The sequence below is a fragment of the Mycena indigotica genome, assembly GCF_014461135.1.
Source record: "Mycena indigotica strain 171206Taipei chromosome Unknown Mind.scaff0004, whole genome shotgun sequence".
Lineage (NCBI taxonomy): Eukaryota > Fungi > Basidiomycota > Agaricomycetes > Agaricales > Mycenaceae > Mycena > Mycena indigotica.
Window position 1 is genome coordinate 5,287,798 of NW_023503003.1, and position 26,901 is coordinate 5,314,698.

General features: G+C 50.9%; 9 protein-coding genes across 9 annotated transcripts; 4 read left to right on the forward strand and 5 right to left on the reverse strand.

The window, feature by feature from the left end:
- Positions 1–624: 624 nt before the first annotated feature.
- Positions 625–3,305, reverse strand: MIND_00544500 (RNA polymerase II subunit A C-terminal domain phosphatase; the record flags this gene model as incomplete). Its single annotated transcript, XM_037362227.1, has 6 exons — positions 625–1,332; positions 1,378–1,554; positions 1,602–2,080; positions 2,127–2,401; positions 2,446–2,829; positions 2,878–3,305. 6 exons carry the CDS (start codon positions 3,303–3,305, stop codon positions 625–627), a joined length of 2,451 nt encoding a protein of 816 aa, XP_037222519.1.
- A 207-nt stretch (positions 3,306–3,512) lies between these two features.
- Positions 3,513–4,583, reverse strand: MIND_00544600 (uncharacterized protein; the record flags this gene model as incomplete). Its single annotated transcript, XM_037362228.1, has 1 exon — positions 3,513–4,583. One exon carries the CDS (start codon positions 4,581–4,583, stop codon positions 3,513–3,515), a length of 1,071 nt encoding a protein of 356 aa, XP_037222520.1.
- A 2,336-nt stretch (positions 4,584–6,919) lies between these two features.
- MIND_00544700 (uncharacterized protein) lies at positions 6,920–8,667 on the forward strand (the record flags this gene model as incomplete). The annotated part of the gene is made up of 2 exons (XM_037362229.1): positions 6,920–7,183; positions 7,231–8,667. The coding sequence occupies 2 exons, from the start codon at positions 6,920–6,922 to the stop codon at positions 8,665–8,667; spliced, it is 1,701 nt and encodes a 566-aa protein (XP_037222521.1).
- A 546-nt stretch (positions 8,668–9,213) lies between these two features.
- Positions 9,214–10,949, reverse strand: MIND_00544800 (Protein arginine methyltransferase NDUFAF7; the record flags this gene model as incomplete). Its single annotated transcript, XM_037362230.1, has 2 exons — positions 10,338–10,949; positions 9,214–10,293 (listed from the first exon to the last, which is right to left on the reverse strand). The coding sequence occupies exons 1-2, from the start codon at positions 10,869–10,871 to the stop codon at positions 9,214–9,216; spliced, it is 1,614 nt and encodes a 537-aa protein (XP_037222522.1). The 5' UTR covers positions 10,872–10,949.
- On the forward strand, positions 10,884–14,757 carry MIND_00544900 (ARM repeat-containing protein; the record flags this gene model as incomplete). Its single annotated transcript, XM_037362231.1, has 17 exons — positions 10,884–10,950; positions 10,994–11,077; positions 11,125–11,314; positions 11,361–11,455; positions 11,501–11,741; positions 11,791–11,878; positions 11,929–12,027; positions 12,080–12,293; positions 12,345–12,702; positions 12,754–13,245; positions 13,297–13,408; positions 13,460–13,664; positions 13,717–13,823; positions 13,875–14,042; positions 14,092–14,161; positions 14,215–14,689; positions 14,739–14,757. The coding sequence occupies 17 exons, from the start codon at positions 10,884–10,886 to the stop codon at positions 14,755–14,757; spliced, it is 3,084 nt and encodes a 1,027-aa protein (XP_037222523.1).
- A 241-nt stretch (positions 14,758–14,998) lies between these two features.
- On the reverse strand, positions 14,999–17,124 carry MIND_00545000 (Non-specific serine/threonine protein kinase; the record flags this gene model as incomplete). Its single annotated transcript, XM_037362232.1, has 6 exons — positions 14,999–15,754; positions 15,800–15,849; positions 15,895–16,302; positions 16,352–16,794; positions 16,841–16,982; positions 17,040–17,124. 6 exons carry the CDS (start codon positions 17,122–17,124, stop codon positions 14,999–15,001), a joined length of 1,884 nt encoding a protein of 627 aa, XP_037222524.1.
- Positions 17,125–17,195: 71 nt separating this feature from the next.
- On the forward strand, positions 17,196–18,883 carry MIND_00545100 (uncharacterized protein; the record flags this gene model as incomplete). The annotated part of the gene is made up of 6 exons (XM_037362233.1): positions 17,196–17,497; positions 17,545–17,745; positions 17,798–18,154; positions 18,204–18,294; positions 18,341–18,565; positions 18,614–18,883. Exons 1-6 carry the CDS (start codon positions 17,289–17,291, stop codon positions 18,881–18,883), a joined length of 1,353 nt encoding a protein of 450 aa, XP_037222525.1. The 5' UTR covers positions 17,196–17,288.
- A 427-nt stretch (positions 18,884–19,310) lies between these two features.
- MIND_00545200 (uncharacterized protein) lies at positions 19,311–21,028 on the forward strand (the record flags this gene model as incomplete). The annotated part of the gene is made up of 5 exons (XM_037362234.1): positions 19,311–19,627; positions 19,683–20,015; positions 20,068–20,400; positions 20,447–20,560; positions 20,611–21,028. The coding sequence occupies 5 exons, from the start codon at positions 19,311–19,313 to the stop codon at positions 21,026–21,028; spliced, it is 1,515 nt and encodes a 504-aa protein (XP_037222526.1).
- A 66-nt stretch (positions 21,029–21,094) lies between these two features.
- On the reverse strand, positions 21,095–22,498 carry MIND_00545300 (ANK-REP-REGION domain-containing protein; the record flags this gene model as incomplete). Its single annotated transcript, XM_037362235.1, has 1 exon — positions 21,095–22,498. The coding sequence occupies one exon, from the start codon at positions 22,496–22,498 to the stop codon at positions 21,095–21,097; it is 1,404 nt and encodes a 467-aa protein (XP_037222527.1).
- Positions 22,499–26,901: the final 4,403 nt, after the last annotated feature.

Genomic DNA, 26,901 nt, shown 5'->3' on the forward strand with positions numbered 1-26,901 from the left:
AATATTGTCGATACTGGCAGTCGTGGCTTTGCTTGAAGAAGTCGAGCAAATGCAACAACTATCTCCGCCTACTGCTAAGCGATGCTCAACGACTGATTAGAGAGTTTGATATCGACGGAAATGGAACAAAGGCCTCAAGGCCCTCAACAACCACCGAAACTTCACTGGCAGACTGCGAGACGACAACTGTGAGCAGTACATGTTGGATTTACTTCGATAATCTTTAAATTTGATATGCATATAGAGTCACAGACGTATTATGCTACTACTCAGGTCATTCAAGTTGGGGCGATGATTAACCTTTACTACTTGCAAAGCCTTTGGGGTGGATGGACGGTTAGCTAGGTTGACATTCAACGGTGCCTGCGAACGCCACTGGATGCCCGTTGCTGCACTCTCCCAATTGTTGCCGAAGCTGATAATACTATACACAAGTGAAGAGACACTATACTTCAATAGCGAGACTTGGCAGTTGCTATGTAAGACTTGTTTCGAGTTCCGCATCGTAAGTCAACACATTGAGTTAGTAAGGTACAAACAGATCCGAATAATGTAGAGTAGGAACCGAAAACAGAAAGACGAAAGCAAAATTAATCTTACAAGAAACGAAGGCACGAGGTCTCGCTATCCCCAGTCTTCCTCCAGTTCTCGTGCAAGGAAGTCGTCTTCCTCGTCATCACCGTCATCATCATCTTCTTCTTCTCCAGAGTCGTCCTCGCCATCAGAAACATTGGATGCTAGGCTTGCGACAGTGGGAGGAAGCCCTTCAGTCGTTATTGGAGGCAGCTTCTTGAAAGCCGCTGTCGATAGGTCGTCGGCGGTGACCCCCTCCTTTAGTTTCGACGCGCCAGTGAGCTTTTTGCGCTTGCTCAGCGGCGAGCCTCCTTCTGACGGCGTAACACTCCTTAGACGTTTCCGCTTACCACGTGACGGCGTTCCTGGCGCGCTGCTATTGTCTCGATCCCACTCGTCTTCCGACATCACACTCCGCTCACTCTTGCCCCCGTCTTCGTCGTCGCTCTCGTTCATCGCAGCATCGACTTCGTCGTTGATATCGTCCCAGTTGATGGCATCAAGCGCAAGTGATCCGTCGGCTGGCCTGGACTCGTCCCATTCTTCGTCTTCGTCCTCCTTTTCTATTGTCGTTGGAGCGGCGGTCGATGAGGGGTTAGCTGATACACCCACGGTGGGTATTGGGGCTCGCACGCCCTCAAGAAGATATCGAGTTTCGTCTTGCCGTGCGAGGAGGTTCAGGCAATCAGCAAACCACTCAGATCGAATGACGTAGATTCCGCCTCGCCGCATGGCTGTATCCGCTTTGACGGTCCCGGGCTAACAGTTGATTAGCGGAGACAGAAACGATAGTAAAATACTGACCTTAGCACAAACAAGATGTGTCGTCTCGGGAGTCAATTCGGTTGAACACTTTGCTCCAAACATTCGCGCTAACCGCCAATGTTCTGATGTTTGTGGGTTTGTATCAAGCGGGATGACGCCAGAAAAAACGAGGTGAACGCCCGCGAGAACTTGAGCGCGTTTTCGCAGCATTATTTCCTACGCACAATCATTAACAGGCAGGGACGTGAAACAGAGAAGCTCACAGTGACATCGTAAGGTGGCTTCGGTTTGGTTGGACCGTTCCGCCTACTGGTAGCCGGTGGCGGGGGAAGCGTCTCATGGCTTGACCTTTCGTAGACGGTGTAAAATTCTTGGTGTACCTCCTCTAACAACTGGCGAATACGAACGAGTTCGTTGTCGTCATCCTTCAGCAGCGCTGCTGTCATGGGACGTGTTGTTTCAGGTGTTGGATGTTGGAGTTCTTCTTGTTTCTTTGCCAACGGCCGCTCTTCAACTTGTGCCTCCAATGCGATCGTGTTTTCTTGGATTAATGCCTTCTCCGCGAGTTTTGCTTGATTCGCAGCTGCCGTTGTGGCGTCAGGATCAGGTGGAGGTTCAGGATCCCCTCCGGGTGCTAGTCCTTTGGGTTTTGCAGCCGGCTTTTCGGGTTTTCCTGGGCCAAGAATGTTGTTCTTAGGCAGGAATGTGCCGTTGATGTCCCCGATGCCCACGAAGAAATCGACTAGATGTTTCGTCAGTTAGAAGAAATATCAAGGGAAAATACCTGCATGGAACGACTTTGAGGAGGTTTGGTATCCACTCCCAGACGTCTGCGCGGTCATCGATGACGACTACCATAGAGGTATCGCAGGGAAAGAGTCGCTCAAGACTTTTTCTAGTCATGTTGTTGCTCTCGTCTCGACTTAACAGTCGTCGACCAAATATATCGCCTTTAGGGTCAATTAAAGCGCACACTTCTTCTGCATAAGCTCGAGTGCCCATCGTGTAGACGTGCATTTGGTACTTGAGCGACATATCTTGGAGGAACTTTTGCCAGCCAGGTCTAGATTCCAGTTAGCGCTAATAGGACTGAAAACGGCCACGTACCTCCTCTTGATATAGTAAGTAGGTCCCTCGTGCTCCGGAGTCTTGCTGAAAGAGTCATTCTTGAGTTTGAACTCAGCGACATCTTCGAGTGCATCCCAGTTAGGGTTACAAATGTCGTCTGGGTTTTCATCTGGTTTATCTACATGCCGGGCTTTCCAAGCCGCACCGTCTGCTTTCCATTCGCCCACAGTTGGATCAACAGTTGCATGGACAATCGTTTGATCAAGGTCAACGATGAGTGTGAGCTTCCGAGCCTGGAGTAACTCCTGAATATTCTCCCGCTCAATTCGCTCCGCTTCTTCCAGCGATACCGTAGGGCCATTGGCCGAATGGGTCATCTGTATGTTCGCACGGGACGAGTCGGCGAAGCCAATGTAATCCGCTCTGTTTCATTCGTCAGACCACAGCAACAAAAGTTGACCAACGACGTACACAGTCATATCCCTTCCACAGACAACACACATTCCTCCTACTTGCATGCCATGTTTGCACTCCTCCAATACCAGCACAACGGGCTGTTCGCGTGCTTTGCGGGCTGAGATGACATCCCCGACGGTGACAGTCCAGTTGACGATGTTGCCTTCAATGGCCGAGTCCCAAGTACCGAAGCGTGATTCGGGTTGGGCATTTCGTTGGGCTGGGACATGCACAAAGGAGTAGGTTAAGAGCCGCGTGCCCCGCTTAATTTGGGAATTCGCGTCGATGGAAATTACTTTGATGGGAAAGGGAAAGGAAGGAGGGAGAAACAAGTCGGTGGGGGTGGGCTCCGAGTCTGCCATAGGCGCATTCCAGGTCGATGTAGAGGGAAGACGCGACGTTGAGAGGGTGATCTTGTATGCGGTCACGAGATTGTCATTCATCTTTTGTTGACGTTCAATGTACCCCCCTTGCAAGTCTTGTTACAACTTGGACCCAACACTTCTTGTGAGCCAACAAAATGGGAACAGATGAATTTGTAGTCCTATGAGCAATTCTTCGATGGACCAACGCCAAGGTCAATACTGTACTTCTGGGTTTAAATCTTTCAAGTTCGAGGAGAAACTTGTATTGTCTTCTAGACCCTATTCCTATCTTCCCCTCCCTCTTCCTTTTCCGCGGCTGGATTTTGACCGACTCGGATTTGTTTTCTTCTCTTGTACCCACTCCTTATCCATTGCCTCCTCCCATTCCGCATGGGCCTCATCAATATGATTTCCCCAGCTACCGTGAGCCTCATATTCGTTAGAGTCCGCCGCTTGCGCCGAGGTTTCCAAGACGTGTAAAACTAGCTTCACAACCTCGTCGCTGTTGTAGTCTCTCAACGGCCATTCGATCCCGCCGTTGTAAATATGTTCTCGTGCTGCGTCTAACATGGTTATGCATTCCAGAGGGATATACTCTGGTATGACGATTCTCCGTCCTTCTCCACTTTGCGAATTGATATCAGCCTGGAGAAAGCTGACATCCCAGTTTTCCCGCGGAAGCTTGGATGTGGCGAGTATACCATCCTTGAGTCGGTCGAGGTCCCACAACTCCGTGCTGTAACTTCCATTAAACCAGACATAGTCAGTTCCTCTGCCTTGAATTGGGGGCCGGGCGGACTCGAGAGTAGTCCAGCAAGTGAGAACCAGGATAGCAGCAGCAAAACGAGAAGCAGGAGCTGGGTCTGAACCGCTCATTAGTGCCTTGACAAACACAGGGGTAAGCGCTTGTTGCCAAAGTCTACGGCATTGGGTGCGGAATTCGCTGTAATGTGTGAAATAGATTCGTAGTCTAAGCTCCATTGGCAAAGCAGCTGCAGCCGCCAAAATATCGTCCTCGGTCTTTTCGCCCGGCGCGGGCGAAGACGTGGAAAGCAGAGCGAATGCCCGCCCTATCATTGTTGCGTGGACCATGCAAGTCAAATATTTGTTTAGTGAGACTGCCGGTTCACCTCCCCAGTATAGCGGCGGGGTAACATTGTTTGTCGTCAGGTCATGAATCATGAATGCGAGTGCTGCAGGAAGAGCTGGGTCGAGAAGATGAGGATTAAGTAATTCGTCAATTTCTTGAGGCTTTTGGTGGGCAGCGGTGAGCAGGGCCGATATATATTTGGGTGGCTGAGGGATGACTAGTCGCAAGCGAGTTTTTGGCTCTGTGTGGTCAGGTATCCAGGACATGGTCGTTGTTGCGCAAGCGTCTTCGGGATTTGCCCGGGCTAGTCAGATCACTTTACAGTCGTCTTTACTGTGTGACCTTCTGTGACCCATCGTTTGGTTGATTTTTTGACTTCGTTGAAGTCCGTGCGTCGTCTTCGACTTCAACCAAGCCAGTGAAGAAGCCAATAAAGCACCAACACATAGCTCAATATCCATTCATGACCAACAAACCTGACTGTTCAACCAATTGCGACATCGCTGATACTTGGAAATTAGACCGCGTTTGACTCTTCCGCTGGTTGTTTGGACGACGATCCGCCTTAAACCCGCACCATCACAGTCAATCACCCAATACCAGAGATAGTACTTGGACACACACAGAAATAAACGTATCCTGCACTTATTTTGGCGGCTTATCAGCGCAGGTCAAGAAGCGATAACGCTCAAGACTGGTACTGTTTCCCTTCTCTGGGGCAAGAAGTCATGCCAAAAGCAACATCGACCAGCATGAAGGACTCTGACATCGCTCTCCTGCAGGGACAATTGCTTCCCAACTCAGGTTACCATCGGCTGTTATACCTTCAAATCGTCGAATCAGCTCTGTTTCTTCCCTCGTGGTCCCGCAAACGTCGATCTACCGAACGAGCCCGGAGATAGCCGTCATTCATTGGCTTCATGATATTATACGATGACAGTTTATTCTGTTGGATACTCCTCAGGCTACACGGACACATTGGCACCGATTCTGGCCTTGAACGTCGTGATGTCAATGCTCTGGATCCCACCGACTTCTTCGATGCAAATTGGATTCATAGAACATTCTCTCCACTCGCAAACTGTCCTCCAAGCTCGTCAAATATAGCGACCACGTTCTCTGTGATGACCTTGCGGTCTAGGTCTCGTTCCGCCACAGCGGTACCGGACCCTGCACTTCGTAGTATCATCGGATTAGCCATGCTGACGTCTTCGAGAATGCAGACTAAAATAAGTCGCGCCGGGCCGAGTGCCACACCCTACCATTTTCCAGCAAAGAACCTGAACAAAGCCCTGGGATGATGCTCGGAGAAGCTTTGCCGCCTGGCCGGAAATCCTGACGGAGTTTCTTGCTTACCATCGCGTGGCTCCTGTGGTAGGCCGCGATTTGTCCGTCGGCCAAGTTGCTCGTTCTGCGTCTTGCCTCCCAGTTGAGCCTCGCAGGTATGGAAGGTGAGCATAGATCGATACTAGGAGAACTTGAGGCTCCTGGCTATTTTCGATCACTATATCATTTCAGCTCAAAGCTTGCAGGCCCTTATTGGTTGTTAATTTGCATAAGCTTACCTATTACTAGTGACGCGTTTTTTCATTAAATTGGCTCAGAAGTGCTCTGCAGAGCACTGTACAAGCCGATGTGCAGTCTAAAAGTCACCAAAATAAACATTCACGTTCAAACTTGGCGCTCTATTTTAATTAGCGCTTTGCTCGCAAGCGTGACCGGGAAACCCAACTTGTATGTGCATGTCTAATCTGAACGCTAAGGCTAAATCGGAAGGAACGGAGTCATCTCCGACCCAATCTTGATGCTTGGTGCAGTTTGATGCTTCAGACTTGTTTGGATATTGTACCGTTGAGTAGTACTCTTCAGGCAATTTCTTGACGACTATGAGCTATCTGGCGGAGTTAGAACCCAAAGGGGGCGCCCATTTTTTTCGAGTTGGGCTATTTCGACTGTAGCTGCGCCACGGTAACGCGGATGGTCGATATGAAAAAAGCGTTATTTTTGGGCGAGTTTCAGGTTCCGGCTAAACGTGATGATGATGATGATGAGGAGTAATAACTCGTGCGGAACGACGATGGAAAGCTAGGGATGCGCTTTCGACTGAAGACTCAGAAGAGGACAAAAGAAGACGCATCTTGACGTGAGGTTGGGGAAAGAGAGACGACATCGGCGCGCACGGAGAGAATTCGTTGGAGAGAAGTGGCGCTGGAGTCAGTGAATCTCCTAATAAGGTCGAAAGGCCTTCCTCTCCGGTTTGTTTTCGTACTCTGTCGCTGAGTAGTTCCCGCATTAAAGCCGAGCAATGCGGAATAAACGTAAAAGAAAAGCTATAAAAAGCCAGCCTCCTGGGTGAAGAGCCGATTCTGGACGAATATAGACCATGAACGCGCAAAGGCCGTGGCCAGCCAGCGCTGGGTAGAAGACTCGTAAGGTAAACTTTTGTGAGACGCTGAAACAGTGAAACCTAGAAATCCGATAAAGATCGAAAGGGTCTAAGAACAGCGCGATAAATATAGCACACGGGCGCCATATGTAAAGGGACTGCTGTCAGACGGTTAGTCACAGCTGTCACATACCATTTCCTCTCTCGCCCAACCGAATGCCTCCAGCAGTGAAGCAACGACGTGGTTGGCCGCCACCGTTGCTCGCGTTCCTATCAGCCAAGACCGCTGGCTCCTCAGCCATGGCAATGCCAGTTGATGAGCCACCCCTCGTCAATGTCGTTGCTCTTCACAGACACCGACTTCCAACTCCGACCGACCCTGCAGCCCGTCGTCACGTACCACCTCAGTACTCCCCCGGAAGAGATGGATTATGGAGGAGGATTGACTCTTACACCCTTGTGGGCTCGACAATATGCGATGTGCGTCTAGAATCAGCGGTAATTTAAATAACTGAAGCTGATTCCAGCAGACTTGCAAGGTGACCCCAACGACCATCAAGGAGACAGACACCGAGTTCTTCAACACGATTCCCTCTGGCTGGGTGCGCGACACCATATCAACCCCCGCCCGGACATCCATCACTGTCGCACTCTCAGTTTCGCTTGCCGTGTTCATCTTCTTGACACTCATTCGCTGTCACTTCTCTCTACGAAAGAGTCACCGGCGAAGGAGGGATCTCGAGAAGCAGAAAGCAATAAAACGGGGAGACATCCATGCGAGCACAGAAACCCTTACCCCGAAACCACCCACTGGGCCCAAGTCCCGCAAATGGATGGCCAAAGCGACAGAACGCTGGCGGGAGAATGCGCGATATCTTGCTCGTCAACGCAGAGGTCGTAGGACTAGTCGGAGAGGTTCGACAGACTCACTCTCTGAGCCGAAACTCCCAACTGAACCCTCCACTCCCCGACCTGCTTCTCCTTCTCCGTCCACAACCCAAACCCTTTCAGGCCCAGAAGAGGTCGAGCCCTCACCCGAACCCACTCAGGCACCGGCATTGGAGCCACCAGCCTATCTTTCCCCGCCTCAGCTTAAACCCTCACCAGCTATGGACCTGCGCACCATTCTGGCGTCAGACTCACCCTCCATCGACACTTTTCCGCCTTACACCCCCCGACCAGCGCCAGACGAGTCTTGTGACTACTTCAATCCCCAACCCGCAGTACCTCCCGATAATACAGCCCATTTAGCAACAGACGACAAAGCTTTACTGGCCCGTCTAGCAGAGCGAGTATCGGCACCTGACATGCGTGCTGGCTCTTCTCGGCCAACTAGCTCAGTTCCCACCCAACCTACTCATGTCGAACCAAGGGCCCCTCCAGAAGATGACCTTGACTATGACTTCGAAGGCTTCGAATGGTCCTCGACCGATCCCTCATTCCAGCCCCCTCCAGAGCAACAAGCTGAATGCAGTCGCAGTCACAGTCGGCCACCGTCATCACCGCGATTGCCTTCACCTCCGCCCGCCATTGATGCTTCGAGTTCATTCGAGAAGATGCAGCTTGAGCGGGCATATGCAGCGCATGATCTCGATCAAAACATCGATTTAGGCGGGCCATCGATGCCATTACCTTCTGCCCCCCCTCCTTTCAATCTTGAGGAAGGGGTGGTGAGCGTACCGTCAGCGCCAGCGTTTGATGAATTTGATGACGATGTCTACCCGGAAGCGGGACCGAGTTCACCCAGGGCACCGCCATTGCAGGAATTGGAGTTTGAGGAGGACCAGTTGGAATATGCGGACGAGGACGAATTGAGGAATGCCGCTACCCTGCAACACGACCCAGACCGACATCTGCAGGATCCGCCTTTGGTGACTGGAAAACAAGAGGCTGAATTACCGGAGGGGGAAAACCCAAGGTCGTTAGAGCATGAAGCCCACGACACGGGATGGGACGGTGGTTAATCGCGTCGATGACTGGATGATTTTTTGTTTTTCTTGACTCTTACCGCACTGCTCAACAACTCAACTCATATCCATCGCACAGTTTTCTTGTATTTACCAACGCATACTAGGGGAAGAATGAAATGAAAGAAGTCGTGACAACTGTTTTTTTTTTCTGAGGTACCAAAGCCAGCGAAAATTCCACGCGCTTGCCTCCCGGTCCGGTTCGACCTCACGACGGTGGACGCACAATTCGCACCCTATTTTGGCGGCCAGCGCGGGTTTGGTGTGGCAACGGAAAAACGGATGGGCTCTCCCGTGGACTAGCGCAGATGGAGATCGATATCCAAAAATAGTACCAGTGCAGAAACTGACTGATGGCAGGCGATTTGGCGAGGTATGCAAGTCGCTGGCGCTGGCAGTTCCACCCGTACCTTGTTCATCTGACCAAATGGGACTTTGTGAAGAACGCCGGAGACATGTCAAGGACTCTGGACAGCAGCAGCAAAAAACGAGGCTGAAGTAAATTCGAAAGCAAGAACGCAAAAGCAAACATGCGGTTTTCCATTAGAATAAAAACTTGACATTCTGGTAAAAGTCCACCATGGGGTTCTCCCCATTCCTCAACCGCGTCTTGTCAATGTCGCCGTAAGTGTTGAGGAACTGCGCATGCGTGAACACACTTGACTTGCGCTCCCCCACGGGCAGGCCACTGGCCGATGTCACGCCTTCGATTGGCCGCCGCCGGTTGCTCGGATGGTAAGAGGAGAAAAAATCTGCACCGAGAGCTGTCGACGGCGAGGGGGTGTCAGCAGGTTCCGCCAGGGTGTGCTCATACATGTCACGTAGTTGTTCGAAGTTCGTCGGGAAGAATATGTCGAAGTAGCCAGGGGCGACAAGCAGCGTGGTAACGGGGACAGTCGTGTTTTGGAACCGCGTTTGGACGACAGGGGCGTTCTGGCCCTTTATGGATTCCGGCATGGAAAAGAAATCCGAGAGGAGCAGCCGATGTCGCGGGAAGTGGGTCCGCAGCGTCCGGAGGAGACTCAACAATCGGGTCGGAATATATTCAGGGGTAGAGAGGTTGGGGGCAAATGGGAGGTTTGCATAGAATTTCAACAGGGGAGGAGCAGCCCTAAGGAGACGAGGAATCGCTGGGGGGTGTGCTAACCGTGTCCGTAGTTTGAGGAAAGAGGCAATAAGCGGATCGGTTACTGGAGAGTAGATCATATCGTAGTCTCCTCGATCGTCTACCGTTACTAATGCTTGTAGTGGTTGGAGAGTTTTGAGGTCATAACGAACCATATCATGCGCGAAATTGTCGATGACTTCCATGGCCACAACGAAACACGGCGAGTCCTCTCTCTTGTCCCAGCGAAATATACTCTTATGGACCACCTTCACACAAGGGTGGCGGGAAGAGAGCTTCTTGCGTTGTAACCCAACAAGGCTGCCTGAGATCTCGATAATGTTGTAGCGCGTGCGGTCGTAGACCTCTGGGTAGTTTCTCTTGAGGAAATCGAGTATGTTCATCGCCAACGTGCCATTCCCAGCGCCGATCTCGTATATGACAAAATCCTCGTAGGGAAAGTATTTGAGGAGATACTCGGAAACCAGACAGCGAGCAATGGCCTCGCCATAATGCGGCTAGGATTCCTCAGCAATGAATTGGTCAGACATAGAAAGCGTACCTTAAACAACTCTGTGGGTGTATGCCAAATCTGCCTGCCTGGCCCTTGATGTTCGTCTGAGCCATAGGCTGCATAGCGCTTGCCAATTTCCTCCTGGAAATCCACCGAATTCCGGAGTTTGGGGAAGTCGAACACGATGTCCTGCGTATCGAAAATCACGGCTTGCTTGGGGAAGTAGCCGTAGTTGGGGTTGTACAAGCAGTCTTCAATCCAGTCGCGGACGAGCATCTTCACCTGCTTAGGCTGCTTAGTGCATTCCTCGAGCGCATTCGCATCGACAAGCTCGTATGCTGCGAGCTCTTCTTGGGTTTTGGCATCGCCAACAAGCAGCGAACTAGAATTATAGTTCCATTTGTCGGGTTCTGGCGGCGGTTTGACGGGTTTGGAGACAGAGAGACGTGGGTGTGATTTTCGAGGCGGCTTGGAGGAAGCAAAACGAAGAGAATTACGCGCGATTTGGCGGCATGTGGAGGTTGAGGCAAGAGCCAAAACCATGACACAAGACGTGACTGACGCGCTTCTCACTTGTTCCATCTCCTTCGCAGCATGGAGCAGGTTGTAACAACATGGATGGTTACGGGGAGAGATGAAGAGGTGGATGCTGCGGTGTCTGGTGAGTATTTTTGAGGCATTTTCTGCTTACTGATACTCTACAGATGTTAGTCAGGGTCGACTGCTTGGAGTGGTTAAAGCCTTGGGCCAGTATCTTACCTCAGAGGACGACACCCTACGGACCAAGGGTAGCAAGCTATATTCTCCAGCCGTGCATTCTAAGCCTGTACTCCAGGCGTCGAGTTTCTATCGACTGTTATTGTAAAATGCCCACCAACCGCGCTGAACCCGCAATCAGTCAAGGTCCTATCGACTTTCTTTTGCGACAAGCTCGACGACACAGAGACAATAATCCCCGCGTTGAAAGGACTGGGCAGTCTTCCAGCGATATGCACCGGAGAGGACGCGGAGAAGATTATCAAAGCGTATGTTCTTAATGGTGTCTCTGGCTTCAAATTCAGATCTACACAGCATCTTTGCCCATGTTCGCATGCGGGCCCTGGTCCAATCAGTGAGATTTTCAGTCTTCTCCATTGTCGATGGGTTGGTCAAGCACCACAAAGAAGGTGCGTAAATCAGTTTCTCGACATCAACACCTTAGCCCGTTTTAGTCTTGAAAAGCATGAAAAGCGAATTCGTTCGGCCATATATTTCTCTCGCAGAAGGCGAAAAAGACCCACGTAATCTGCTCGTCGCGTTTACCATTGCTCGCGTAATCTTACTCGAATTCGATCCGACTCCCCACATCGAGGCACTATCTAACATCCTCTTCTGCTACTTCCCGATCACCTTCCGACCTCCTCCAAATGACCCATACGGAATCACTGCTGATGACTTGCGAGTTGCCTTGCGGTTCGTACCACTTTCCCTTTTTTTTCTGCTGTTGGCTCAATCGTTGCAGCAATTCTCTCAAAGCCCACCCAGACTTTGGCCCCTTTGCCATACCAATATTCTTAGAAAAGCTTGGTGCAGGTTCCCCAGCAATCAAGGTATGTTGGGCTTGAAAAATCTGAGATCCATTTTTGTTAACGTCGAAAAGCGGGACACATTACAAACAATGGCCCAATGTTTCCCCGTTTACGGCCCCTTTCTTGCGCGGAATAATGCTAGGAAGCTCTGGAACTCACTGAAACTAGAGGTATGCTAATTTGTTTTGTGCCCTATCCCACCCCGCTTATCGTCTCAGAAAGATTTTTCAACCGACAGACCCGCTCACCGAAGCAGAAGCACTCGCGACTTTATCTGCACTCATCATCACAATACACGAAGACGAAGCCCAAGACGATGATATCCAAGGTCTCGCACGTGATGCTTGTGAGGAATGCATCGGAATACTCCGCGAACCGGAGAAGAGTCAGGCACGGGCAGCAATCAAGGTTCTGTGTGCCTTTATGGCCACAACACGTTAGGACTCTCATTTGCGCTCCGCGTTTCGGTTGTCTGATGGATTCATAGCATCGGTATCAAAGTATACCCTCGCAAATGTGGTACCCCACCTCCTTAAACTCTTCGCCGACCCGCGAGAGGTGCCTGCCAGGCCATCAGTGCTACTGCTACTCTCAGAGGTGATCGCTGCTGCTCGTGATGCATCCAAAAAGAGTGGTACCCCGTTGTTAGCATCCTACAAAGATGAAGTTCTTGGTGGTTGTGTGTCCGGTCTCAATGCTACTGTGACCATACGGCCGGCGCTTGCTGGGCTGACTGGTCTTGTTTCCACCCCGGAACTTATCTCAGAAGAGGAAATCGGATTCATTGTAGTTAAAGCTAACGAGAATTTGGCGCAAACGCTGGACGAAGACCATTCTGACGACAGGTATTTACAATCATATTATTTTCAAAGCGGCTTCATTGACTTGGCTTTCAGAAGTGCCATCATTAAACTCTTCCTCACCATTTCTGCACGCTCACCGCTCCCGATTCGCGACCAAACACTCCCCCTTCTGTTCGCCGCCCTCCCGACAACAGCGCCCAGTCGAGAAGACACTGCTGCACGATCCAAGTACCACGTCGTCCTCTCTGTTCTCAGCACACTCAGCCCACCTGCTCCCCTTTTCGCTGCGCTGATTTCGGAATTGCATCCGCGTATCAACTCTCTCGCATTTCCAAGTGAACACGATCTCGACGAAGAGTTATCAGCAGCCTTGCTTCATTCGCTGCTGTTTGCGATACGTCGCGCGTTAACAACAAAGATCGACGAGTCGCACGATGACATTGGGAACTATGTCGAGACATTGGTGCCTACCCTTTTTGGTGTATGCGTACGGGCGGCTTTACAAGGAGGCCCTGCGCGGGACCGGCGAGTGGTTGCTGTTGCTGGGGATATCATGAATTTGGTTGTTCAGCGACTTTCGGTGGAGTGGGTATTCTTCTAACCCCGTTTTTGACCTGGTTAACTCGGATTCAACAGACAACAGCAGACCTTTGCGTCCAAACTGGTTCCAGGCTTTCTCTCTGGAGGAATCGCAGCTATCTGTGCTAGCGAACATATTGCTGCAGGCTTCCGATTTATCCCTTTCGAGGTTGGTCCATTCTTTACCGCTTTCTTCGGGACCATGATTAATATCCTCCAGAAGGATGGCACTCCCGCAGAGAGGGACCTCTTGGTACTGTTCGAAGCCGGAATAGCGCCTTTGAACCCGGCAGTCAGAATTGACGCCGATATCAATACGTGTCTGCAACAGATTCAGGTTCAAGGTCTAGCATATGCAGAGGACAGCCTCCAGGAAACAAGTGTGATCCGGCTTGTTGCCTCAATTGTCAATAAACACGTCGATGGTCGGTGTCTACCATGAGTCTCATGATACTCACTCAGACTGACGATGGACAGAACTGGCGCCATTCCTTGATAGGATGTCAACAACGTATTGGTCGACTCAGATCATTGGCTCGGCAGAACCCGAACGACGGAGACAGGCAGTCAGGATGTGGACCTGGGTGAATATTGTTTCTATTGCGTGTCCACGCGCCAATTGATCATGATACTAGTTGAGCAAGGCTCTGTTAGTCCGAAGTCATCCTCAAGCAATGTCATTCGTTAATCGCCTCTTCGACGTGTTTACTGATCCGAACATTGGGACGGATGCAGCGAAAGCGTTTGGAGAAGTTGCTAGCAGGGACACAATCCTGACTAAAAAGAACGGGGCGGTTGTGAAGGTGGGCCAATCCCAGTAAGTAGTCAGTGGGGACTTGACTTTGTTCACAGATACTTTGGGCACAGAAATTTGCGACCGGCATCTTACCTCGGCTTATGAGCGGTGCGAAGGACAACAGTGGTTGGTTCACTTCATGGATTGACTCCAATCATGCTCATGTTTTTGTTTACTAGATGCGACCCTCCAACACGCCTACCTTGTTGCCCTCACCTCCCTAATCAAGTCCGTCCCCCATGCCGCATACTCCCACGAAATGTCCGCCCTCCTCCCACTGCTCCTCCGCGCTCTCCCAATCCCGGACTCCGACATTCGCGCGGATGTAGTCGAAACCCTCCTGGGTGCCGTGTCAACGTCGCCGCCCGCCCATGACAAAGAAAGGGCAAAAGACGCCTTGACAGAAGAAGACAGCGTGCTCAGCCAACACGCCCCTTCGTTGGTCCGGACAATGCTCGGTTGTGCGAAAGCCGGGCCCCTATCGACCGCGCGATTGCGTCTCACCTCGCTGCGGCTGCTTTCTGCCCTGCCCAGAGTCGTGAGATATGCGGTTTTGCATCCGCTCAAGGCCGATGTACTGCGTGGGCTCGATGAGGCATTAGACGATCCCAAAAAGAACGTGCGAAGGGAAGCAGTTGACGCTCGCGAGGTTTGGTCTGTAACTATCTATCTTATTTTCTTCGTGAACTGATAGCTTCTGTAGGTTTAAGTATAGTGGCTAGGGTACTCTCCGCCCAAACAGTAGAATTGTACCATGTGATCGTGTCTGATGGCGAAGCCCAATATGGCAAGTTGCCTACCACTTTAGGAAACTGTGTCTATTGCTCCTCGATCAATGTTCCGAGCGTCATAATCTGTACTGCGGGTACCTCCAGCCTGATATTTGGACACAGCAATACATCTGATTGATTAGTCAACAAACACAAATACAACAAAGATCGCGAGTACAAAGCAGCTCCATATCTATTGTCCAGCAAGCTCTAAAATGAGGCGTGTTGCCAAGTCCATGAATACAAATGGACTCATTACCGCTTCCTCCGCGGGTCCGTATAGCTCGGCCATCGACCGTGAAGAAGCAGCGATTGAGTCGACCTCGCCATTGATGGGCGACTCTTTGACCGCGGGGTCAAATTTGCCTGCGTCTGGCGCGGTGGAGGCGCGGTACGACTTCTTGTGGTGGAAGTCGACCAGATAGTTTTGCGCGTCAACGTTGTACAAGTTGATGTTCATGAGGACCACGATGTCCTGAACACGGGCACGTGTCTCGATGCAGAATATGCTGCTCGCGGCACGCAGATCCTCGTCGCGCCGCTCATCGTACACGTGACGGTCGCGTTCGCGCGGTGGCCGGCCAAGCGAGCCGAGGTTGGTCTTCTTCTTCCACTCCATTCCCATGCTCTGCAGTGTCTTGTAGATCTCCAGCATGACCTCCATTGGTGCGCTCCTGCTCCGAATGCCAAAGTGCCATCGAGTGGCCTTGGCCGGTCGTCTGCTGTTGGCACGGCCAGTCGGAGAAGTAAGCAATGACTGGTCTGCTGTTCGGAGGGAGGAGTTGAGGATAGCAACGCTTGACGGAGCATTGGGGTCTTCTGGAGCATTGACAACTTCATCAAACCCGTCGTCTTCCGGTGCCTCCTCCTCAAATTGCTCTTCAAAAGGGTTGATGTCAAGATCAGCACCACCTGGCGATAATGCGTTTGGTGAAATGACATTGCGCGGCTGTGGACGAGTCAATTCACGTATATTAAATGGTGGAGTGCTCACATCCATGGCCGCCAACTCCGCATCACGCTCCTGCTCCGCGTATATTGCCACTGAAAGAGTATTAGCGAAAGCTTTAGACCAACTTCAAAACACACAATTCTTGCCAACCCGCTTCTTGTCTTTCAGTAACATATAGGCGACCTTTACCTGGTTTCCCCGAACACCATCATTCCGCCGCAGACTATACATGATTTCTTCTTCGTCCGTATCCTCCAAACGTGAAGCTAGGTCTTTGACGATCTCTTCGTCGATGCGTCCTAGCCCTTCAACGAATTCGAAGTCGAGAGGTACAGCCGGTGCCGAGACAATTGAGCTCATCATGCCTACTACAGGGCCTGGAATTGGGGGAAGCGGCTTAAGATACCGAGGAAGCTTGACGTCAATCCAAGGGTGGGTCATTATTTGAGAGACGGTTATGCGTTTAGTGGGGTCTGCGACCAGCATTGATTTGATTAGGTTTTGTGCTTGCGGGCTGAGATGCGTTGGCGGCTCGTAGTCCACATCTGGACTGAGTTGAGCGACTGACAAGGATAGGCAAAAAGCGTAACTAACTCTCAATTTTGTGGAAGAGTTCTGAGATGTTGGAGTCCTCAAAGGGGAGCTTTCCGACCAGAAGAACATAGAGTATAATCCCAGAGCTCCACACGTCTATTTCAGGGCCAGAGTACCTGAAGCCCTTGATAACTTCTGGTGCCGCGTAGTTGGGACTGCCGCAACTAGTAGCCAAGAATTCACCATCCACGGTCTCGTTTGATAAGCCGAAGTCAGCAATTTTCACATTGAGATACTCGTCAAGGAGGATATTCTCTGGCTTGAGGTCACGGTGGACGATCTTGAGACGGTGAGAGTACTCTATTCCGGACATTATTTGCTGGAAGAAACGGCGGGCTTCGTCCTCGGATAACGGCCCGTTGTGCGCGCAATGGTTGAAGAGCTCGCCTGCCGCGTATTCTAGCACGAAGATGATGTCGCGCTCGGTGGTGATGACCTCGTATCTAGATGCCATGGTTACCTCAAAAAGAGAAGTAAGGCGAATCTCACAGCTTGATGATGTGGGGATGACGGAGGAGCCGCAGATATTCGAATTCACGCCTGACACGGGCCTTCATCTTGTCGCGGTGGATGATAGCTTTGGAAAGGAACTTCATAGCGACATGATGGCCCGTAACTTTGTGGATGGCCACTATTGCGGAGCATGCTTATTCAGAGAAAGAGTTGAGCGAAATAAGAGTCCACGCACTTTTGACTTTGCCAAACGTGCCCTCGGCAATGTCGCGCACCACCGTATACATGCCCAGCTTCTGTGTATCGTAGACCTCGGGCATCGTGGGTGGAGGAGGGGAGTCTGTCATGGCGGAAGCAGACCAGAGGTCGTGACAGTCCGTGTGACGTCTTCTCCTTCAAGCCACCAGGATTGGACTGGGTTGCACCTGGCAACGACCTACCTATTTATCTTGACTCATCTTGGAGAAGACTCCTCAAAACCGGAATGGATGGATTCGGCCAGAAGTTTCCAGCTGCCCTACCCCAAGCAACAACTGCTGGACACAGTGTCTCTGCTCCCGTCTCACAGCCAGCCACCCAGGATGTAGAAGACACTCCGCGAAAAGGAAATAAGCGGAGAAAGGTCAACCACGCATGTCTTTACTGCCGCCGAAGCCATATGACGTGCGATGAAGGCCGACCGTGCCAGCGATGGTATGTTCGCAGTCCACCACCATTCTTCTCATAATCTAGCCACGTAGTATCAAACGCGAGATAGGGCATCTTTGCCACGATGAACGTCGTTCCAAGACCCTTGATAAACTACCAACAACCACACCTTCCCCGTCGACGACTTTTAACGGCACAAGTGTCCCTACTCCTACATCGGCAACACCCTGGCCGAAACCACAGTATTTCAACTATCAGTCAGAGACGCTTGGGAACGAATTCTCAGTCCTCACGTAGGTAAATACGCTTCCGCTTTCGTAATTTGTCCAACATATGTTTTTATAGCGACTTTCTTGAAACGTTGGACGACGGGTCATTCTTCGCCGAACCACAAACTCAAACCCAAGGCCCGCTCATGACCTCTGCATCGGCCGGCTTCTCGCGATTCAGCACCACCACCGCTCCCCAACAACCAGCACTGTCACAAACACCTGCTTCACCAACTCCCCAGTCAGCTCCCCCAGCAGTGATTCCCTCGGCAACCAAGACGGAGAAGTTCTTGCTCACCGCGGCAGATCAAGAATCCGGGTCCCGCGACGAGCGGCTGAGTCGCGTTATTCGGAGCAAATATGAAGCAGGCTTGCTAAAACCGTACAACTACGTCAAGGGCTATGCCCGTCTCAGTCGCTGGATGGACCGCAAGTGAATTCCGCTTGAGGAACTGACCGACGTCAGGCTGACCATGGTGTAGTGTCTCACAAGAATCGAAGCAACAGATTTTGCAGCCTCTTTCCGTTCTTCGACCGAAATTCCGCGCGGTGGCTCAGAGTCTCCGCGACATAGTACGCCCCGCAATCTCCGCTGAACATGGTGCTGATGGTCGATTAGGACCTTGTATTCATCGAAGAAGCATTTGAGCGCATGCTTCTCGATTACGACCGCGTCTTCTCAGCGATGGGTGTTCCCGCCTGTCTATGGCGTCGAACTGGCGAGATCTACAAGGGGAACCGGGAGTTCAGTGAGCTAGTTGGCGTCCGTGGCGAGGATATGCGTGATGGCCGATTATGCATCTACGAACTGATGGCGGAGGAGAGTGCTGTGAACTACTGGGAGGTGCGTTGAATAAGATCCTACATTTGCTGTTCTCTGAATAAAGTCTAGAAATACGGACATGTTGCGTTCGACTCTTCCCAAAAAGCAGTACTGACGAGTTGTGTCCTGCGATATAAACCCGTTTTACCGTCCTCGACTGCCGCACCAAATGCGGCATCCGAGGTAGCAAAAGCTGCGAGCGAGCGCGGCATGGACGACCGACCCCATGAGTCGCCTGAGCAGGAAGGCGGCTTCATTAATTGCTGTTTCTCGTTTACCATACGACGCGACAAGTGGGGCATTCCAAGCATGATTGTAGGCAATTTTATCAGGACGTGAGCAGTGTAGTATTATATGTATGCTAGCTAGGATCTGGTTTTGTTTTGTTCATTCGGAAGTGTAGCTCTTTCGACCACACGTGACCTGTACCAGCTTTCACTGCTTCAGGATCTAGGATTCCAAGCTGTACTTTTCTTTTCAGAACAGCCACAAGTGCGCATCATCATATTGTTCTCGTTAAGTAGAGATACGTTGCCGCCGCGGAAGCGACAGCATTCGACGGGATCTGCCAGTATCCGATGTTTTCCTTCTCCCACCAAGATCTCTATGACATCTAATAACACGACTACACTACCAGTTTCCTACCTCCAGGCGGTCCACATATAAGAAGGTCATAGCTGCGCGTCATAGTTCTCTACGTCAAGACTCAACCTGATTCAGACCTATTTAACAGCCACCTTGCTGCGGGCAGGCTATATCGTCCACTATGGCACTCACCCTCCGGCCCCAGCCCTCGAGCCTGAAGGTTCTCGCCCTCAGATATGAATCCAACTCTTTACCCGGGCGGACACTCAACGAGGTTTATGGCTCGCTGGGGTCAGTCGCAGAGACTGTCGCCAATCGAGTCGCGCATCGCTTGGGGATGGGGCCGTTGTCTGCCGCTGACCGAATCAACCGGTTTTTTGACGGGGAGGGAGGAGAGGCGAAGGAGCGGAAGATAGCTGGCTTGCGATCGGACCAGAGCATGATTGGCATAAAAACGTTGAGGAAAGACTGCGCCAAGTTGCTAGCGTATACTGCGTCGTGTGTTTCCTCGTCCTTCTTGGAGAATGAGCCGAATTATTGAAGATCTTGCCAGAAAACAAGCTACACGAACAAGAATCGACGCGTTTTGGTGTATTGTTGACGTTGCGACACGATACCCTGGTTTGCGCCATTTCTTCCTCGAAACACATATCGTCCCTTCGCCTGTTAGCGTGGATGGACTGTGTGCTTTCTGGAAGCCTCAACATTGTCTAAGCCCTGAGGATGCAAAAGAGTTTGATTTCGTTGTCAAACTCACTGCGACATGTCTTGCTGACGGCAACATCGCGATTTTGGTTGAGGCCAATCCAAGACAGAACCCGCGTATCGAGGGCTGCAACACTGGGCTCACAGTCGTCGAGTTTTTGCTCGTCACTTTATGGTCGCGGTAAAGGTGTTCCACTAGTATTTGTGAGTGGTCTGACTTTTTTTGCCGGCAGCACTCTCGCCGAACCGTCAGTGTCGCTCTCCGTCCGCTATCTGGCCGGAATACTCGAACTGAAGTCATTCTGGCTCCAGTCGGGGCCCATCTTCGACGATGTGCTGCGCAAAGTGAATGAACACGTTTGCCAGATGCTCGAAGACCTTGACATCAAACAACAAGCCCAAGACGAAACCGAGTCCTTGATGGACTTTGACGGGCTCGATGCCCTGTTGACGGCATTGCAAGCCGGGATTCATGATATGACGCTCAGTCGCAAGATGGAGACGACGACACTGCAAGATTGCAAATGGTATCAGAGCGCAGAACAGGTTGTCTCATTGCTGAGATTGTATGTTTTTCGGAGGTTTAATTGTGTCGCTGACATTATACCTCAGTCCTAAAGCGGAAGCGCTGTTCCCAAACGCGCATGCATGGGCCATCACTGACGAGTTTCAGCGGTGGTTTCCGACCCCATATCGAGTCCAGGAATTCACAGTCGTCGTTCCTGTGTGAGGGTCAAATAATTTGTGCATATTTTGGTCGCTAATCCGCATTAAAGAACAGGGCGTGATGCGGAGGATCACGAATACTTCGACCAAGGAGGCCATTCGGTAGTAACCGAAGAGGATGACGTCGCGTCAGATGTGAGCTCGGTCTCAAGCGATGCGACGAGTGTTATATCGAAAGAAGCACTGGAGGCGGAACCACAGGCAGCACCGTCCATAAGAAGAAACACAGACAATGAACGATCGGCAACGAGCGAGTCAAGAATTGACCCATTTGATAGACGGTTCTTTAGCTATGAAGACAGGGATGAGGAACGGGATAAAGCGAGGGGCACGTATTTGTTTGGTCGGGAAGTGGACGAACGATTTCGAGAGGCAGGCCTTCCCCTTGGGCCACCGCCTGTGCCTGGCGCACCGATTCAGAAAGCCCGGCCAAAGATATCTGCGCGTTTTTTCAAAAGGATACGATAATGTCCATCCGATGGAATTAGCAAACGAGTGTTCACAGCAGGCAACATTAACAGTGTTGACTTCAACTCATGTATTACTAGTAAGCCATTGCACTACTTGCTCCCAAAGCTCTTGGTTTTTGATGTGAGGAAGGAATGCCCCGATCGCCCCAATATTGTGGGTTCGCATGGCATGAGCAATGGGCGTATTCGGAGGCAGTTGATGATCTTTTTTCTCGACCGTCGAACCAGCACCAAACCATAGTAATTTCTCCACCAAATCCTCGATAACGTTTCTATTATCCAGTTTGAACACTTTGTGTAGGGGCGTTTCACCACGGTTATCAGCAGTGGTGGGATCGGCCCCGCGTTCAAGGAGGAGTTGGACGATTTCGTTCAGAGGATCGCCATTGCGAGGCCGTAGTGAATCAAGCAGCGCGGTGCTTCCGAAAATGCCTGGTGCATTTATGTCGGCACCAGCGTCGAGTAAAAGCTTGACAAGTTCTAGAGACCTGGAGTCGGCCACAGCGACGTGAAGAGGAGACACATCGTTGAGTCTCCGGAAGTTGGGGTTTGCTCCAAGTTGCAAGAGCAGTCCTATGATGGAGGGCTCGAAGTCCGTTTTGAACATGGCCTGTAAAAGAGGAGGGTAGAGGTAGTTGTAATCATTGTCCTCGCAATAATCAACGTCGCAATCTTCATGAGCTCCAAGGAATTCCAGAGCTCCGATGATTTCAAGAGAGCCTCTTGCAGCTGTGGAGAAGGCCCGTCCGATGTACATACGCCTTGTCTCGGCTCCACTTCCGGTTCGCTGGATCACCCCATTGTGGTTTGCGAAGAGGGGCGAACGGTCATTACGTCCTGGAGCCACCCGGAGAGGAATAGGAGCAGAGGGTGGAAGTATTGCGGCCAACACCCGTACGACATCACTGTAACCATACTCAACAGCCAGATCGAGGGCGGTCTTATTGGAGTCCAAGCCCAGTCGTCCGTAAGCCCACGTTTGCCTGCGCTCTCCGTAGACATCCAACAATTTCTGGACCATTCCAACATCTCCCAAAGATGCCGCTACATGCAGGAGGCCATATATATCATCTTTGAAGACGACCTCGAAGTCTAAGTCCACTCCAGCAGCACTGAGTTTGTCCAGAACGTCTTCTAATTGGTGCTCAACGGCAAAGAGAACAGAGAGTGGACCGAGTGTCTCGTTCTTTGAGCAGATGTCGTACAGAAGCGGGTTCACGATACTATCCAGAGACTTGCAAGTTCTGGATAACGCGTTGATTGAAGCGAGGTCGGGTAACAACGCTAGCCTTGGTTCCAAGCGCTTGAGGGGATAGTAGATCGACCTGTGTTGCGGTAGACGAGCATCAGGGTCAATAACAGAGAGATGACTGACAGAGGACGCGATATGGAGTATCAACTCGACAGGAAGGTCAAGTAGGACCGTCATGGGTTTGTTGAAATCGATTATCGAGAGCACAGCCATCATGATGGAGTGATCGCCGATTCCAGCTTTTTTCATGACCACCGAGACGACAAAGCTGAAGGCGAAGCTTGGGGCGCTTGACGCGTCTCTAACGAATCTAGAGGATGCTATAGCGCCTCTACTCGAACAGCCCTTCGCAGAGACCCTCGCTGACCTGACTGCTCTCGAACGCGCAAAACTGCAAACTCTGGTGCCATATCTTGTCTATGACCTCGTTTTCAGTTTGTTTCCTGTTATATTCGTCGCATAGAGAATGCTAATGAGGGTGCATATAGTATACCTCAAGGCACAAGGCTTGGATCCAAAGACCCATCCTGTTGTGGAAGAGCTGGTGCGTGAATCTGTTCTACACATGAAGCTTTTGTCTTACACTCGAGCAGAATCGTGTCAAGGAATACTTTGGGAAAATATCGTCTGCAGAGAATCCAGAGACGCCGTCAACACAGCTGGACAAAGGTGCTGCAACGCGATTCATCAAGCATGCTATTGCCCGGGCGACATACGGAAACAAGGAGCCTGAAATCGAGGAAATACCACCTTCTACATTCGTGCCTATGAAAGTGACGGACAAGATGCGTGAACGGGAGGAGTATCAGAAGGAGCTGGCGAATGAAGGAAGTGAGGAAGAAGACAGCGATTTGGAGATCATCAACGAGGAGGAAATGTCTACAGTGAAGGATAAAGGAAAGGGCAAGGCTGTCGAGCAAGAATTGGAGTCGAAGCCGGAACCTGTCATGGGCAGCAAAAGGCGAAGACCTATGGCCGATCCGTTTGCTGGTATGTTTTTAGCACTCATTTTTTTTTCGTCCGCTGATGAGCATATTAGGTTATGGGGACGATGAAGTTGCTACAGCGCTACATGAGGAAGGATCATCCAAAAGGTCAAAGAAGAAAAAGAAGGGCATCAATACCGAAAAAGCGACCAGCACGGGCGAAAACAACTCCAAGTTGCCCAAGAAGAAGAAGAAAGCGGAGAAGTGATCATAAGCATCGATACTCGAAGTTCTGGTCTGTGTATTGCTGCAGTATGTGATTGCCTCAGCTTACTGGCTCAGATTGATGTTCAAACAAGAACGGAGGAAGATGTTTTCAGACCCAAGGCCATAAATGGAAATTTCAAGTTTGTGGTGATCAGTTGGCTCGTGTTGTGATCCAGCGTCCGTTGTTTACTCTACTACCATTCGTCCATACACGCACCCCCACCAATGAGCGAGGAACGCCCAAGACCACCCCACTCTCCACCAGAGTTCTCACAAGATCACGCCTCTCAAGCTTGGGGGAAAGAGAACACTGCTGAACCGGTCAATGTAGATTATAGCGCCTCCGCCTACGTTCCTCCCGATACAATGTTCGAGCAGAGTATAACCAATCCCGAAACAATGGCAAGTCTTGGGTGGTGACACAGTGGTTCTGTTTGCTCACGTCAGCCTAGCCTGTTCCGTATCGAGACTGGACGTTGGAAGTCGCCGTCAATCCTGTTCAAGCAGAACGGCTCCTACACTTACTCCAAGCCTACGAGAGGACTGCGATGTACCAAAAGGCCACCGTAGAGCTGCGCCTGCACGAGACAGTCCTCTTTCTCGACTTGCTTCGGCATCAAGTTGAGCTTGCAGCGAAGAGAATGCAGGATGTACAACTGGCAGTTGGCAGAGCCAAAGCAGTGATGAGTGTATATGGCTTGGGAGTTCAGTCCCTGCCCCCACACTTGTGTATATTGTCATGGAAAACTCTGACACTTATCTCTTACAATGCATGTATAAAAAGTCGACATTTTCGAGGCGTGACGATCTTACAACTCAACTCGTGACAGTATTTGCCTGTTCTGAACTACCATGTCTTCAAGAGATACTTGCTCCCCGCGCTACTTTCCCCTCTCTTCCCCGCCTCATTCAAGATAATAGCGATGGAGATGACGGTCCTGGAGCGAAGAGGACATCGACCAGAATAACGATGAACACGAGGAGGAAGAAGACAGCAATTTTGCAACGATATCCAGAGCCTGAGGACCCTCCGCCTCCAAGTTGAAGAAGACGACTTCAACAGTATTTCCCAAGATGATTGGCTCAAATGGCTCTTCGCTCTTATCTAAATTCGAGTTTCTCGAGCAAGTGGCAATCAAATTCAAGCGCGTTCAAACCAAGGGCCTCGAGGCAATCCGTCGCATTCCGACAATACGAATCCTCGCCATTGACGCCACTCCCGCCGCAATGAGACTGCCAGCACCGGTCAAATATCTCTATGGCGCAACGTCTCCACGACATCGTCAACCCGAACAAGTAACACGTCTCATGCAGTTATTTGAATCCAAAAGACGCGCTTTGCTATGCGTTCAATCAATAACTTGTGATACTCATTTAACGATGCTAACCGCAATTTCCACGCTACATTAAATGGGTTGCGGAAAATTCACGGAAATGCGAGCATTCTGCGAGCCATCCTTTTCCACCGTCATCGACACGCCAGGCACACCGTTGACCGTTGTATTCGCCCACGAGATCGCTGGATAGCCGGTAATGAGCTCCAAATTGATATTCTCGAAGACCATCGGTTTGCTCGGGTAATCGCTGGCCTTTACAGCCCCTTCTTCCTCGACACTCAGAACTAGCTGCGTTGGGGGCAAGTCGAGGACGAAGCCAATCTCCATTGGCAGCATTTCCGGTATGCTGGGGAAGAATGCCTGGTACCATATGGCTCCTGGGGGAAGGTCCGTCGCGGGGTCGGGGCTGATCGACATTGACAGAGAGTCGCCAGCGTTGAGGCGGGCAACGAATCCTATCGTGACAACGAATATAAATCCAGGCTGTGTGTCAGAAATGTTTTCGACGAGTAATATCGCCGTCCAGAATGGACCGCCTTGAGCAGGGCTGCCGCCGTACTATATTAATGTTTGAGCAGAGCAGCACTGAGTGGGAGGCAACTGACCTGGAGTGCGGTTTGCATGAGCGTAATGGGCGTCCCCTTTTCGTCAAGCTGCTGAAGACCAGGGCCAACGAAAATGATCTGGTTCTCAAATGTCGTGGGCTCCGGGGGTACTGTGGCCGATGCATTGAACCATTTGATGCTGTCTGGAGCATTCAATGTCACGAAGGTCTGGCTTGTTCTGAGACTGGCGTCTTGTCGAGCAACAGTCGCCGTCTGCTTGTTGAAGAAGGTATGGATGAGGGTGCCGTTGCGTGAAAACAGGTGAAAGTCTCTGTTCATTTGTTGGAGCCGCGATCCAGGTGGCCCATTGAATATTGGTTTGCCAGAGGGCGTATAGCCCACCGGTTGGAGAGCAAGAGCCGTGTTCGCGAGGAGTACGGCGGTAAGAGAGCGAAATAACCTCATAGGATGAGATGTTGGAGCGACTTTTGCAGCAGAGACAGTCTTAAATAGTGACTTGACGGGTGAGTTACTGTCCCCCGTCTCCCCAGATTTTAAGCCCGCTGTGAGAATACTTATGGGAGTCCAGAGCAAAATCGGAGTTGTTGTCAGCGAACTAGGTCTTTCGTATAGAATGCTGTAAACCTGGAGCTTGTCCGCATCTTCGAATTGCTAGCGTTCCGAAATGTGCTCCATTCTAGGGCAAATAATAGCTGTTGATGGATAGATCTGGCATGACCTTCACAAGGTAATACAATACAATACTTGGACTACCACTGGTATTTGTGAGGCAGTTTGAACTTGGAGGGGAACCACATACTTTGAGTATTGAGGAATTTAAAGATGATGACGATAGAGACGTTAGGACTACATATTGGTTTTCGAATTCTTCCTTCCACTTCGAAAGAGTGCGGCTGTTCCGAGTCAATGTCTTGCTGTCTTTCAGCTCAAGTATGTAAAGACAATCATTGACCAGAAAATATATTTGCGGAGTGGAAGTTCATGAGTTCATAGTTTGGTCATAGCAGTTGGCATTGACTGGGACTTGATCGTTACGGCTGTAAGATAGTAAAAGAGTCAGCAGCGAAAGACAGATTTCGTCTTGCTGAGACTTGCTCATGCCCTCATTTGCGATTGGAGCGCCGATGTCGAGGTCATTCATAGGGCAGTGCATCACGGCGTTGGTGTACAATCGATGAACGCGTGTCGAGGAAGAGAAGTTCGGCAACCAGATAATTTTGACGGAGGAGTGGTGATCCAGAACTTTAAGGCTCTCTCAATCGCGTTGTAGCCACAGAAACCAGCTAAGGGGCGATGTATATGGTCACTATGGACGTTGGACCGAGAAGAGTGCTAGTTGCTGGGGTGCCGCACTGTTTACGGTGACCAGGCCTCAACCAGGCCTACAAACGCCGAAAGTTGATTTGTTGGTTGCGGCAATTCTGTTCTAGCGCTGGTCTGAGCGACTCAGAGCGAAAGAAAGGTCTGAGAGAGGGAAGGAAGGATAAAGAAGCGGAAGTGAACGGCAAGAAAATCTAATTGTT